Genomic DNA, 15,212 nt, shown 5'->3' with positions numbered 1-15,212 from the left:
GCTGTCTAGCAGTAATGCTAATATAAATAAACGTTGTAATCCAAATTCAGCCACTTTTGATTAATTCGGGCAAAAATGGGCCTGCCCACCTACAAAAAATGGGAGCCCATACGGCTATATCAGGCGAGCACTCTACCACTGAGCTACATCCCGCCACTTTATAGGTAGGAGTAGCCTTTGTGGCGGCAGTAGCTAGGTGTCCTCTTTCTTCTTTCTACCAGTTCGCGAAATAATCATGCGTTATACACAATATAATCGTAGTTTTAAATATTCCTTTCATTTCCGCAACGACCGGTATATCAAAGGCTATGGTATGGGCTGTCATGTCTGTCAAAAAGTATCTATAAAAGATTTCTTGCTGCTAATGGAAAAAATGAAAGGGGTTTCTTCATAGACAATGTGTCAATAATGACTAAATGTTTGACAGCTAATAGCCGATGGTTAAATCAATGTGTTATAGTGATGTCATTAAACAAAACAAAACTTTCAACTTTTCCGAGCTCGAACGAATTCATACGAAGATTAACGAAAGGTATCCCAAGCACCACTATCAGTCTCCTCTCATCAAGTTTGATTGGTCGACAACTATGACAGCCAGTGACGTCGATGCGCTAGTATTGCTAAAAATAGAAAGCCTTGTTTTGATTAAATGTTTACAGCGTGATGTTTCCCGAAAGCAAGTCTGCGGGACAGAAAGATAACACCTCCAACATAAAACAATCCAAACAGATGAAGACATCATTTATGGATGAAATATGGTCAAACTTAAGGTAATTTAAAATATATATCGCACTAAATATTTGGTGCGTTTGTAATTAAAGAACAGGTTAACTAATGCGTGATTGTGGAAATGGACTTTGGACTCCATTAGTCCATAGACTTTGCACTGTTGACTTCTGTTTATAGATATTTGACATTGACAGATTCTCTTTAGTTTAAAATTGCTTTTAAATAGCTGTTATGTAACTGTAGAAAGTGCTGTAACATATTTGACGAACATTTTGCAATATATACATCATATCATGGTCGGTGTCATTAAATTTAAAGCAGCATTATCATGGCTGAGCATTATCTATCAGTTATATTTTATTACCAATCAGTGAAATTGGTCATATTCCATCAGTTAACTTATGTAGCATTTTTGATGATAAATGGTTTGTTAAGCCTATCAATCAGTCAATCTATCTATCTATCTATCTATGTGTATGTATGTGTATGTATAGGCCCCCTATGTATATATATATATATGTTTATATATGTATATAGATAGATCTATCTATCTATCTTTCTTTCTTGCCCACTGGACAGGGTTATCCAGCTTTTGCACGGTGCTAGGAAAATCTGTCTGACCCTAGGGCTAGATAAATCTGTCTGACCCAAGGGCTAGATGATTTCTACATACGCGTGATGTCATAACTCATGTTTTACGACGATTGACGTTATAACTCATGGTTTTCAAAATTCTGTTTGCCATTTCACGTTGTATCATTGTTTTAAAAATATTTAAACAAATTAATATTTTCAACTTCATATTTATTGGTAAGTTGAACATTATATATTTATGTCGTTGCATAAGGTGAACTATATTTTTCTGTGTATGATTAAATGAGTTGGCAGGTGAAATGTATATGAATCATTCTACAATAAACAGACCGTAGCATACAAAATTAATGTTTTGTTACTGTAATTAAATGGGCAAGAAAAAAAATCAATCATCATTGTGAGATATAGATAGATACGGCAATTCCAACCCTCTGGAAAAAATATTTTGTCCCTTGGGTTGGAATAGCCTTATCTATACCACACAACGGTGATAGATTCTATTAATCTATCTATCTATCTATCTATATATCTATATACATATACATATATATATATATGTTTTAATTATTTGCAAAGATTTGTTTTTTAGCTGTTATCTTGCAAAACAATTTACACTTATAGTCTGTCGACAGGGAACTCCTTTTTTCATACTGTGAAATGTTTTTTTATTTCCAAAACACTTTTACTTTTCTTCTTACGTCAAACCAAACTGAAATTATTTATAGAATAATGGAATGAACTATAGTCATTGTGCTCAGATTGAAATTAAAATTGGAAATAACCAAGAGGTTTCACTGGGGATGGGCAGGTGGGTCAAGCCTACAAATTGTCGGACTGGGATCTATTCCCGTCAGTGGGCCCATTGGGCTATTTCTCATTCCAGCCAGTGCACTACAACTGGTATATCAAAGGTTGTGGTATGTGCTAGTCAGTCTGTGGGATGGTGCATATAACAGATCCCTTGCTGTTATGGAAAGATGTAATGGGTTTCCTTTCTAAGGCTTACATGTCAAAATTACTAAATGTTTGACATCCAATAGCCGATGATTAAAAAAAATCAATGATCTCTAGTGGTGTCGTTAAAAAAAAAAAAAAATCATTTTAATCCTACAAACTATCACACCCGACTGAACTACACCCCGTGACTACCCTTTGTGACTCACTGTTATCAGTGGGTATTTAGATACCAGATATGGCTAAAGGTCAGTTAGTGTACAATATCATGGACTGCCAGTTTTGGAAGCACATTATTATATAATTATTTTATGCATAAAACTAAACATACCATCTAAAAATACATATATGTGAAAACAGGTTAACATCTGTTGATTAGTGAGATATATGTTCATTGTTAAAAATTAATCCACACACGTTGCCCTTGGAATTCAACACACATGCATGCTAATGAAGTTATATAACAATTATTTATAAGAGCTTATTCTAACAGTCACATACCATGTTTTGTTTACTGCTATACATTGTATTGATAAATCCCTCTGTAAAGAGAATGACTCACTTGTGTGACTGTGTCAGTATACTTAAATAAGAAATTGCAAATTCTTACATCATAATTTAACACATCTTAAATTACACATTTCATTGTAGCTTTTATTTGGTTGTTGTAGTAAACATGAATAATCTAAAAGTGATATGCATACATGTAAAAAGTCTTGGAACTGTTCTTCTGCATGTACTTTACATATTAGTGAGCATAGTGATGTAAACTGAATTCAAAATAATGCAGTGAAACTCCTCATAACCGCACGGTCCGCACACTGTGTAAACCAGAATTGTGTCAAAACTGGAGTTTTTTAAATATTGGTACAGAACACAGGTTTTCCCCTAGGGCTATTTGGACCCTGTGCCAACTCTGCAAATTTAGTGAACAAGACCGTAAAAATTGTTACCATTAAAAAAAGGGACTCACTTTTGTGATTAATTCACTGATAGAACCTCTGTAAACTGGATACTTTTTAAAATCACAATTTTTACTTTGTCCAGTGGGTGTTTGGTTTAGAGGGGTTTTACTGTATCTAGTTGTCCAACGTCATGTGTTTAACCTGTCAGTCCCCTTCTACATTCTCCACACATTAATATATTTTTGTTTACTAGTAAATGAAATTATTTGATTATAGTTGTGTTTTTTTAATATATAGTTTTGTAGTTCAACATATAACCCTTCAAAAATAATTAATAAATAAATATTTTTGGCAGTATCTAGAGAAATAAGAAAACCCCTTTAAGAATAAGATCCAGACATACTATTCTTATGAATCATCTCATATAGTAACATCGAGTAATATTAAGTAGCCATCTGTTATAGGTCTTACTGTGTAGCAAACATATACAGTGGAGGGAAGGGACGCAGCCAAGTGGTAAAGCACTCACTTGATGCACGGTCAGTCTGGGATCAATCCCCATCGGTGGGCCCATTGGGCTATTTCTCATCTCAGCTAGTACCACAACTGGTATATCAAAGGCTGTGGTATGTACTACCCTAAAATATCCCTTGCTGCTAATGGAAAAATGTAGCGGGTTTCCTCTCTAAGACTAAATGTCAAAATTACCAAATGTTTGACATCTAATAACCTATGATTAATAAATCAATGTGCTCTAGTGTTGTCGTTAAACAAAACAAACGTTAATTTTAACATATACAATGGAGGATCCAGAATTGGTTTTTATTTTTATTTTGGGGGGGGGGGGGCTTAGCAAGCACTTGAATATAGTTAGGAGTCCCTTGGATCTGCCTTTGATATACACATGTATATATACATGTATAATGTTAATAAACTGTTTTCCATTCTGCAGACAGTACTGGGGTACTTTACTGTGGACGGTAAAGGCTCTTGCATTGGTGATATTTATGACATACATCGCTGTTCCGATATTCATCCGAGCTAACCCATGGATTGTGCCTAAAGTTATCTTCTCAAATGTTGGTGAGTTTGCTTTCATTAAAAGTTACATTCCTTTTTTTTCGAACATTATATTTATACTTTAAAGTTGAAATTTATTCGTAAATTAATCTGGTTTTTAGTAAACTGGCTCATGTTAGTAGTATGCATGATTACAAAACAAAACAAATGCTGTTTTAAGACTGTATTGACATACATATATTGAATTTTAAAATGTGACATGCTTGAATAAAAACAAGGAAATTATTACCGGTACCTTAGAAGTCGTTAGTTAACAAACAGAAAATTTCATTCAGTATTAGGTTGTGATTCACTGTGCATACGTCGGAGATCTCTACACAGTTTTAAAACTTTAAAAAGTAGTTATTAATCAAAATACTGAAAACAAGATATTTCCTGACATAAGTTTCTTGATGTTGTCTTGCAAAGGTCTAAAGCCCATTTAATATTTATTATAACGATCTTCATGTTTAGATAGAATTTGTTTTATATTATAATTGTGTTGTTCAGAAACTTAGTGGCAACCACATTAAAACAAATACCTTTGCAATAATTCTTGACATAAGATAATTTGCGGAGGGGAAAAAACCCCTTTGTTTGTGTAATTTTTAAAGTTATTCTAATTTTTATATTTTTCACTTTCAGTTCGCTGGCCTCCATTCATAGACCTAAGCAGACCAGCAGATTTTGGGTTGAATACAACAAGAAACTTGTACCTAACTGTGGACAACGGGGTGCAGCTTGGCTCATGGTAAGATTCCAATTCCATTGCAAACAGTTCAGTGTCTGGGCTTTTTACTTCTACATGCTTTTTAATATCATATCTGTAACATTTAATATACTGGTACCACAACACACATGTTGGGTATTTAATGAATCCTCCTCTCCCCCCCCCCCCCCCCCCCAACCACAATTTATTTGAATCATATGTTTATCTGAAGCCATTTTGAATGTATAGAAAAATATTTTTCACAGATGCTTCCTGTGATGCACCATTTCTGGTTTGTTAATTCAGTCATCACCAGGACCTTGACCTTGACCCTTGCCTTTTAGCAGTCACACTCTTGTACATTCTCACCCATGCTTAATAATTTGTGGCAAATTCATATTTAATTTGATTTGGTTTATTTAAGTCATCAGTTTTATCTTATATTTTACTGAAAGTTTTGTTTTTGCACTGTAGGCATATATTACCAAAGAGCTTGGAGCATCGAATTGACCCCCTCGACCCCTATGTTTATGAAGATCTGCTTGCAGCTGGAAATAAAATCATGGTTTATCTCCATGGAAACAGTGGCACCAGGTAACACTATACAAGGAATTACCTGGGACTTATCTTCTTTTTTCAAGGTTTCCTTCAAGTTTGTGAATTTTTTACTCCATTGTTACCTTGTAACTTCTTTCAGTCTTGATGTATTATGTACACACATACTTCAGCCTTATATTAAATAGTTGAAATCCAGTATATAATGATGGTAAAAAAAAATTAGTGGTGGAAATCTTTCATGCTGGATTTTTCTAAGGACGATCGCCTATATATATCATGCATGATTGTTGTCTTTGGATTATTTAGATGCTCTTTTTTTTTTAGGGGGGGGGGGGTTGTACCCCTCCTAAGACAAATCATGCATCTAGCATACATTTCTAGTCTCCATATACCTACTTGTGTGATTTATTCCCTGATTTATTATTTCAGAGGAGGATGGCATAGAGTCCAGATGTACAAACTTCTGGCAAGTTTAGACTTCCATGTTGTCACTATTGACTACAGAGGTGAGTGTTTCATACTGTATTATTTTAATGATATCTTAGTAATGACACATTGTAGATTTTGACAACAGCTTTTAAAGAATTATTGTGGATTTTTACAACAGTTTTTAGGGATGTATTGTAGATTTTAACAACAGCGTAATAAGGATATATTATAGATTGTGACTACATCTTCTTAGGGATGTGTTATATATTTTGACAACAAAAAATAAGGATGCTCTGAAGGTTTTGACAACACCAGCATTAGGATGGTTTATAGATTTTTAAAACTTAATAAGCATGTGTAGTAGATTTTGACCATATCTCAGTAAGGATGTGTTGTTATTGTTGAAAATCTAAAATGATGTGTTGCAGATGTTTAAAACTTAATAAGGATGTGTTATATATGTTGATAACTTAATAAGGATGTGTTGTGTTGCAGGTTTTGGGGATTCCTCTGGGTCACCTTCTGAGGATGGAGTTGTTTCTGATGCCTATTTTCTGTACAAGTGGGTGCGTGAAAGAAGTGGCTCGTCACCAGTGTTTCTGTGGGGTCACTCCTTGGGAACAGCGTAAGTCTAACAGTCTAAAGCACTTTCATTTGTTTGTTTTCACTGTGTGTATTATGAGAATCTGTGTTCATAATGAGTGTTATTACACATACATCTGTGACAGCATGATTATAGTTTCTGCAATAGTGCATTGACAAATTCATTATGTCCAGAGAGTGGAACACATGGTAAGAACAACATTTCCAATCATATATTTGTCTGTTATGCTCTCGTTTCATGATATACATGTAGTCGGTTTAGTTTTATCAGAACCATCCTATGTTTGTGCCAGCAGTTCTTTAAGATTATGTCCAACATATTATTCTAAACCTAAAGGGGGCAGGACGTAGCCCAGTGGTAAAGTGCCCACTCGATGCATGGTCGGCCTGGGATCAATCCCCGTCGGTGGGCCCATTGGGCTATTTGTCGTTCCACAACTGGTATATCAAAGGCTGTACTAACGTGTCTGTGGGATGGTGCATATAAAAGATCTCTTACTGCTAATCGAAAAGAGTAGCCCATGAAGTGGCGACAACAGGTTACCTCTCTCAATATCTGTGTGGTCCTTAACCATATGTCTGATGCCATATAACTGTAAATAAAATGTGTTGAGTGTATTTTTAAATAAAACATGTCCTTCTAAACCTAACTCAGGGGAGCTAACTCTTTCTTAGTTCCAGTTCACGACTGGTATAACAAAGCCTGTGGTGTGTACTTCCTGATATGTGAGAAAGCTTGTACAACATATCCTTTGCTGCTAATTAGCCTCTGTGATGGCAGCACATTTCCTCTCTTACGTTTAAAACCAAACATCTAATTAACTGTATTCACATACACCATAATATTTAAAAACACATTGTGTCAGTTGGCAGGATTTGAACCCACTGCAGTGATTCGCATGTAGTGTAAAATGTGCTGAGCTGTTAACAAACATTCCCTTTTGATACATGCAGGATGCAGTTCCAAACACATATCATAGATAACAGATGGCATTACAACACATCAAGGATGACACCTTATTTTGATGATTGTTAGATAAGCAAGACCTGCATATGGACATGTAGCTTTATACTTTATATATATATTATATATGCGTATTATTAGGTACTGTAAACAATAAGTTTGCTTTATCTTTTTTTATGTTTGGGGTACACCATATATATGGGTGTCCCATTTGTTTAAAATGTTTTGCCTACTTATTTATATTTTATTATAATTAAAGGTGTTAAACTCAAATTTTTATCTGGAATAATATTTTATTTTTTTCTGTCTTCAGAATTACAACAAAACTGGCCAAAAAGCTTTGCCATGAAGGTAAGATTTATATGACTTATTCATAATTTAATATTATTAAATCACATATTACAAACATATATTTTCAAGAATCTTTATAAAATGTTTTTAAAATTGTTTTCATTGAAACCACCTTAAAATTTAATTTACATATGTAAAATATTAATTGTAAAACATCAGGAGAATAATTAACCAAACTTTCATTTCCTTCATTTCAGGTGAACCCCCACTCGGTGTTGTGCTGGAAGCTCCTTTCAATAACATCCGAGAAGCAGCAGAAAATCATCCGTTTTCTTTTGTACGTTCGCCTTTATAATATACTGACGATCAAAAGAAAGTATATCAATACATTTTTGGGAATAGTAAAAGTGACACAAAACACAAATTGATGCAAGTGTTGTAATTTGAAAGTTCAATCATTTGTTGAGATATGAACACATTTGATCTTCAATATACTGTAATCCCTATGAACCTTTAACATCAGGGCCCCATTCTACGAATTGATCTTAGAGCTAAGATCACCGAAGTATATAAAATTTTTTTATTATTTTTATTATATATTTAACGACGCACTCAGCACATTTTATTTACGGTTATATGGCGTCAGACATATAGTTAAGGACCACACAGATTTTGAGAGGAAACCCGCTGTCGCCACTACATGGGCTACTCTTCCGATTGGCAGCAAGGGATCTTTTATTTGCGCTTCCCACAGGCAGGATAGCACAAACCATGGCCTTTGTTGAACCAGTTATGGATCACTGGTCGGTACAAGTGGTTTACACCTACCCATTGAGCCTTGCGGAGCACTCACTCAGGGTTTGGAGTCGGTATCTGGATTAAAAATCCCATGCCTCGACTGGGATCCGAACCCAGTACCTACCAGCCTGTAGACCGATCGCCTGCCACGACGCCACCGAGGCCGGTCTATATAAGGTAGTTATGCATTTAAGGTGAAGTTAGCGCTAAGATCGCTTTGTGGAACAGGGTCCAGGTCACTTAAATAAAAAAGTAGAAGAAACTTGAGTTCGACAACTTATTTTGGTATTTAGTCTCTATATATGTGGATTGCTATTTTTGACACTATTATGGTGATTTCCACACAAAAGTAAGCAGATCATGTTGGTGTAAATTTTTAGAATATTTAGTTTTTTTCCAATTTTAATAAAGATTTTTATATTCTTTCAGCCTTACCGTCTATTACCTTGGTTTAGTTGGATCTTTATTGATACCATCAAAGAAAATGGGATTTTCTTCAACAGTGATGAAAAGTAAGTCACCATCTGTGGTACCTGAGATTTTGCTTCATATATTCAATAATTATAACATTTTCTCTTGTAAATTCTCACAAACCATAATTTGGCTTGAATTTGTACCTCATTCTAAAGTCTAAATATCCAGTCGATATTGATCATAATAACTATTGCTTATCCAAATAAACAGTTATATTGAGGTCACATTCCAATAACTTTTAGATAATTGGAAGACATTTTGCAAAATGTTATTTTTGGATATCACTCTTAAGTTAACAAAGCATTTTTATTTAAATTTAAAACCTAGGAAAAATATTAGTCAGAAACTAATACCCGTAAGTCCTATGTTGACTAAATAAATCTTGCTTTTAATTTATTTCTACTTTCTTTCTTTTTTAATCATTCTGACCTTAACAGACAGCCCAGTACCCTGGGTCTTGTTTTCAGGACGGCATACTTGAACTCTAATTAAGATTTGAGAATGCTACTCTTTCTTCCATACCATGACAGTTAATAGAAGCACAATTTATTTCAGTATTGAACATGTGACACCACCGATTTTGATTCTGCATGCTGAAGATGATGCTATTGTACCACTCCACCTTGGCAAAAAGGTGGGTTTTTCTGATTTCTGTATTCCTTGTGGTAGAATCAAAAAGCTCAGTAATGAAGACTCATCTGGTGTTTGAGAGGTTGTGTTATATATTTCTGTTATCATGTCACAATTGTTTTGCAAAAGTTTTCTATAGTCATGACATAAGGCAACATTATGTTCCAAGCGATACATTCAGCTAATTTTAGTGAGCCATTTGTTGCCAACACTTGCGAAACTGAATTTTTACGCTACATATTACTCCAAATTACCACATTGGGAACCATTGACAATAGTTTGTAAATGTTAGCAAAATGGCTGACTGAAGTTATCCTCAGTTTATCATAGTCACCTCAACCTTTTACGTTAAACTATCCTTTGCTGAATCTTGAATCCGTTACTTGTACCAAACATGAATTTATTTGACTGTCAGGAGTTACCTCCCTTGATGGTATGACTGACTACTTTGTATTTGTATTTCGTGATTTCACTGATAGTTTCAAACCATGATACACATCAATAGTGTGAAGAACACTTGCAGGGCTAGCTCTAGGTGAGCAAAACAATTCGCCAAATTGTCTGTTAAACTTAAAAAGTTTCTGAAATTGTCAGTTATTTTTTTTAAATGTCAATTATTACATGAAATTATTTCGCCAAACTAAAATAAAATTCGCCAATTGCTTTCAAAATTTGCAATTGACAAATTTGGCAAGTGCCAGAGCTAGCCCTGACTTGCTGATCAACCTGTTTGTGGATTTATGCCAACTTTAAAGAGTAAAACTAGATTTTTAAAAATATGTTTTAATTTTCAGTTGTATCATGCGGCTAAAGAGTCTCGCCAAGATCACCATGGTGATGTGGAGTTCCAGGTGTTTGATGGAGATGACGGCTTCGGTCACAAACACATCTTCAAGTCTCCAAACCTGCCCGGCATTATCCAGTAAGTGACAATTAAACTGAATTTCGTTAAGATTGTTAAATCATTATAGTTACAGTATCGGATACATATTTTTATTATTTCACCATTTCTTACCATCGAATATCATTGGTGTAACCAGGATTTTATATTGGAGGCACCATCATTGGGGGTGGGGTGGGGTGTTGCAGCCACACTGTATAAGTTGTTATGGAGTAACAGGAAAATATAAACAGTGTTGAGAAAAAAAACTGAGGTACATAATGCTATAACATTGTGAGGCAAGTCTACAGCTTCAAAACTTGAATTTTTTTACAATTGCTAAACCATTAACAATCTGTAATATTAACGTAAAAACCATTTGATGGAAGCCTTTTCATAGAATTTTGTCTGAAGTACTTTACAATTTTCCCTAAGAAGTGAATTTCACTTGTTTCCATGAACCTGACACAAAACATGGTGTTAATTTTTATTTCAGAAATTTTGTGGACAAGTCAATTGGAAAAAAGAAGAACTAATCTGTATCAAGTCTGTTATGCTTTTTGATATATACATGTATATATATATATCTCAGGGAGTAATATATGTTGAATTTTCCATAATATTTTTTATGTTTTTCGTTGTCCTGTTTTTGTATTTAACAATTTTGCAGACCTTAAAAACATCTGAGTAAAAACAAAAACACATTGCTAAGGAATGCAAACAAATATCACTCCTGAATTTGTGAAGTTAAAATTTTATGGGATTTTTTTCCATTGCCAGGACATGCTTCCAAATTAATGTATATAACAATTATTTTTTGTAATCTCTATCTATTTATTTATTATGTTTTGATTTTCAAGTCAAAATAATTACCATAAATAATTTTTCCCTGTTGACTTCCATCTCTATTTTTCTCTTCTCTCATTTTTTTCTTTGTTTTTGTCCCTTGTGGCCATTTGTGCTAAACATCTCTCATTTCCGATAAACGATTCTTTGGGTTCTACTCTGGCCACTGAAAGTTTTTATTATTTTATTGTCTGGCTATGTTGACATTTTAATTATTTTATTTTTAGCGAAAGTCATAATAGGGTAGATATTTATTCATGATTTCTCCAATTATTTTTCTTCTGTCTCCTTCATTATATAGCTACATGTAATAGCTACAGGGTTCAAAATGTTTAGCATTCACCTTAAAACATGTATATTTTGTTTTAGTGGTCTGTGTCATTTAAGGACATTTTAAAAATACAATGGACAATATACCTCTGATTGTTAATATACTGGTGATAATTAACAGGTAATACTAGGTATGACTGTTAAGTACTATATAATATTTTTCTGTTAATATATCTGTGCATTGGTTTTTCCAGCATTATGTAACAAACTTTTGAACAACTTCTTTATCTACAAACTAGGAGTGCTTAAAATGTTGAATCGGTTTTCAAGAAAACTAAATTACCTATTCTGTTTAGAATTTATATTTAAGTCTTAGTTTAAAATATTCGGTGATATGTGATAGATGTTATTTAATTTTGTTTAGATCTGAAACTCATGACTTCTTTGGTGTAACTAATACACATTTGTGTATCTTTGGTGTAACTAATACACATTTGTGTATTGTGTTTTTTGAGAATAGTTTTGTTATGGTTATACCAGAAATAATCGTATTGGAAGAGAAGTCTTTTCAAAATATATTTTTTCTGTGGGTGGGGGTTAGATAACATTTTGAATTGAGGTAAGGAGGGACAAGGGTGTATCTGTGAATAACGATTGATATTAACACCAAGCTTAGTTGGTAGAGCACTCGTTTGAGATCATTAGAAGGATCGAACCCCCCTCAGTGAACTCATTCTCTGATTTGGGTTTTTTCCATTCCAACCATTGACCCACAACTGGTTTATGAAAGACTATGGTATGTGCTGTCCTATCTATGAGAAAGTGTATTTAATAGAACCTCTACTGTGGAAAAATGTAACAGGTTTCCTCTAAGACTATATTTCAGAATTGTCAAATATTTGACATACAATAGGCAATGATAAATTAATCATTGTGCTCTAGTAATGTTGTTAAAGAAAACAAACATTAACCTTAAGGGTTCAGAAATAAACAGTAATAATGTGTTATTGGTCAGGCTTTCTGCCAGGAAATATTTTGAAGGAACATAAATAAAAAAACCAGGTCACCAGTGCCCTACTAGATTGGTATGTGTTTGGAATCTTTTGAAATTGGACACTGCATCACTGCTACACCAAAGGTATGTACTGTCTTGCCTATGAGAAGATGAATATAAAAGAGCCCTTGCTGCTTTTTGAAGACATAGTCTCTTGAATTCATCTCATCACAAATATGATTATTTCTGAAATAACCACTGTTGAATGTAAATATATACTTTATTTTTTTCCCATTTGTACCAACTTTTCACACTTTTGCATGTACCTATATATACCTTTTTCTCATTTGTAACAATTTAATTATAGGAATCAAAATTAGCAAACAGTTTTAGCAATTAATGGACTACTTGAAATGTTTTACGCCATGAACCTATTGGTTATATACTTGGAGTTTTTATCTGTTGTGTGTAATGTCAAACTTATAAACTGTGTGTCAAACTTGTACATTGCAATAAATATTAGCTTGGCCATGGCAAACGAGAAACAGATTTGATTTATTGTGAACTTAGGCCCATATTTTCTTAGTGTACTTAGCACTATGAAATCATAAAACCATCACAAGCTATGACATCACTATGACATGTTTTGGTGATGTCACAGCCTGCAATGGTTTCACGATTTCATATTGCTAAGAAAGCTTCAAAGTGTGGGCTTTGGTTACAGTAAAAATGCATCCAGTAATTAACACAAGATAACGCAACATCTGAATAATTGATTACTTTTTTACAAAACTCGTTAAGGACACAAGATGTATGTCAGTGTATGTTTCAAATAACATTAACTATGTGTGTCTATCGCTAGTTTGTATCGAACATATAAGGGGATTTAATCCATGATAGGATAACCACTGGCTATGTAACCTTGTCTGCGTGTACCAAATATGCATTTCCTTTTCCCCCAATTGTGGACTTAATGAGTTTTGTAATTGTTATTGACATATTTTGAGGATTGGGTCTGCACTCTCTGTAGTTAGATTATTTACAATGCATAGTACCCTTGTCATAATGTTTTAAGAAGAACTAGGAATAAAGTGTGCTAGCAAGAAAACCCAACCATACCCCTAGTATCATTTACTTGTGTTTTATTTCAAAGCCACATATAAACAGTTGTCCATGGTAGATTTTAGTCACATTTAAAATTAGGACAGTCACAACGTAGACTATGTTTGTAAGTCACAGTGGCTAAATATAGCACTTTTGATGAGCATTTTTTCATTTTATTTATATGAAGATTTTTATTTTTTTTAATGTGCGATGTGGATCGTTAAAATTTCCTTTTTATTATTAAACATTGTTTTTGTATTTGTGTGTGAGTAATCAGAATTATTTAATCATGTTAGTATGCAGATTGGTGTAATATGGATATTTAGGCATTCTGAAACATGTTAAAAATTTAATCATCTAATTATGTATTACATTGTACTACATTGTACTACCCAATTAGTCAAAATAATGTCCCATTGGGATGTAACATGTTTTGACAATGTCATAAATATCATCAACACCAATACATTTAAACATGTGGTTTGTGTTTAAAAACATTATTTACAATATTAAAGTCACTACCATTCCATACCAAACTGTCAGCTCGTATCCACTTTGGGTGTAGGTTTGATGTGAAATCATAGATGATTTAATATCCTATTAATATAAATATTTCTCTTTGATTGCATGTGAATTATTATCAACTTCTCAATTTCTTACTCTTGTCTGTGATATGTAGTCTGTTTTAGAAAATATTGCATGGAAGAGCATTTCTGTCCTAAATTGAACCCCACCCCCACAGAATAATTGGCAATTAGTTGCATTTAACAAATTTCCATAATTCATAAAGTAATTCATTTGACTTCCCCATAAGTGTATGAGATGGGGGGCAATTGCCCCCTAGTGATGTAACAAAACCTCAAATTCTGGCAAAATTTATACAAATATTCTGGCAAAATGTGCTAACTTGAGACCTTTTTTACCATGTATTTCCATCATTTTACCCTCAAAATTAGTTGTAATCCATGTAAAAATGCATAGTGATTCGTTTGCAACCCTATATAGCTGTTTGGTAGTAATGGTAATATGAATAAATGTTGTTATCCAGATTGGGACATTTTCGTTTAACTCGGGCAAAAGACAGCCTGCCCCCATACAAAAATGGGAGCCAGTACGCCTATGCCTTCTATTCCCACCCTGCTCTTTCCTGCTACACCATGTGATAATTTCTGGACAGGCCCTTACAAGTTTGTTCCAGTAAGATGTTTGTGATTACATTTAAAATGATATACAATTCTTACTTAACCTTATTGATCATGTCATATATTGGTAACTGTGTATATATATATATATATATATATATATATATATATATGAAGGGTCTGTGGCAATAACTTATGATGTCCAGTCAGACAGTAAGTATTATAACGGTTGTGTATGTCAGTCACAATCACAAACTAAATTAAAATCCTATAATTATG

At 33.6% G+C, this 15,212-nt stretch overlaps 1 protein-coding gene across 1 annotated transcript; it reads left to right on the top strand.

Moving 5' to 3' along the window:
- The first annotated feature begins 654 nt into the window (after positions 1 to 654).
- LOC121371505 (lysophosphatidylserine lipase ABHD12-like) lies at positions 655 to 14,737 on the top strand. The gene is made up of 12 exons (XM_041497442.1): positions 655 to 770; positions 4,135 to 4,265; positions 4,887 to 4,992; positions 5,425 to 5,544; positions 5,938 to 6,014; positions 6,433 to 6,562; positions 7,818 to 7,855; positions 8,053 to 8,132; positions 9,023 to 9,105; positions 9,623 to 9,701; positions 10,492 to 10,619; positions 11,074 to 14,737. Exons 1-12 carry the CDS (start codon positions 664 to 666, stop codon positions 11,111 to 11,113), a joined length of 1,119 nt encoding a protein of 372 aa, XP_041353376.1. The 5' UTR covers positions 655 to 663; the 3' UTR covers positions 11,114 to 14,737.
- The last annotated feature ends 475 nt before the right edge of the window (positions 14,738 to 15,212 follow it).

The sequence above is a fragment of the Gigantopelta aegis genome, chromosome 4, assembly GCF_016097555.1.
Source record: "Gigantopelta aegis isolate Gae_Host chromosome 4, Gae_host_genome, whole genome shotgun sequence".
NCBI classification, from domain to species: domain Eukaryota; kingdom Metazoa; phylum Mollusca; class Gastropoda; order Neomphalida; family Peltospiridae; genus Gigantopelta; species Gigantopelta aegis.
Note: the sequence above shows the minus strand (reverse complement) of the source record. Positions and strands in the feature narration are given on the sequence as shown.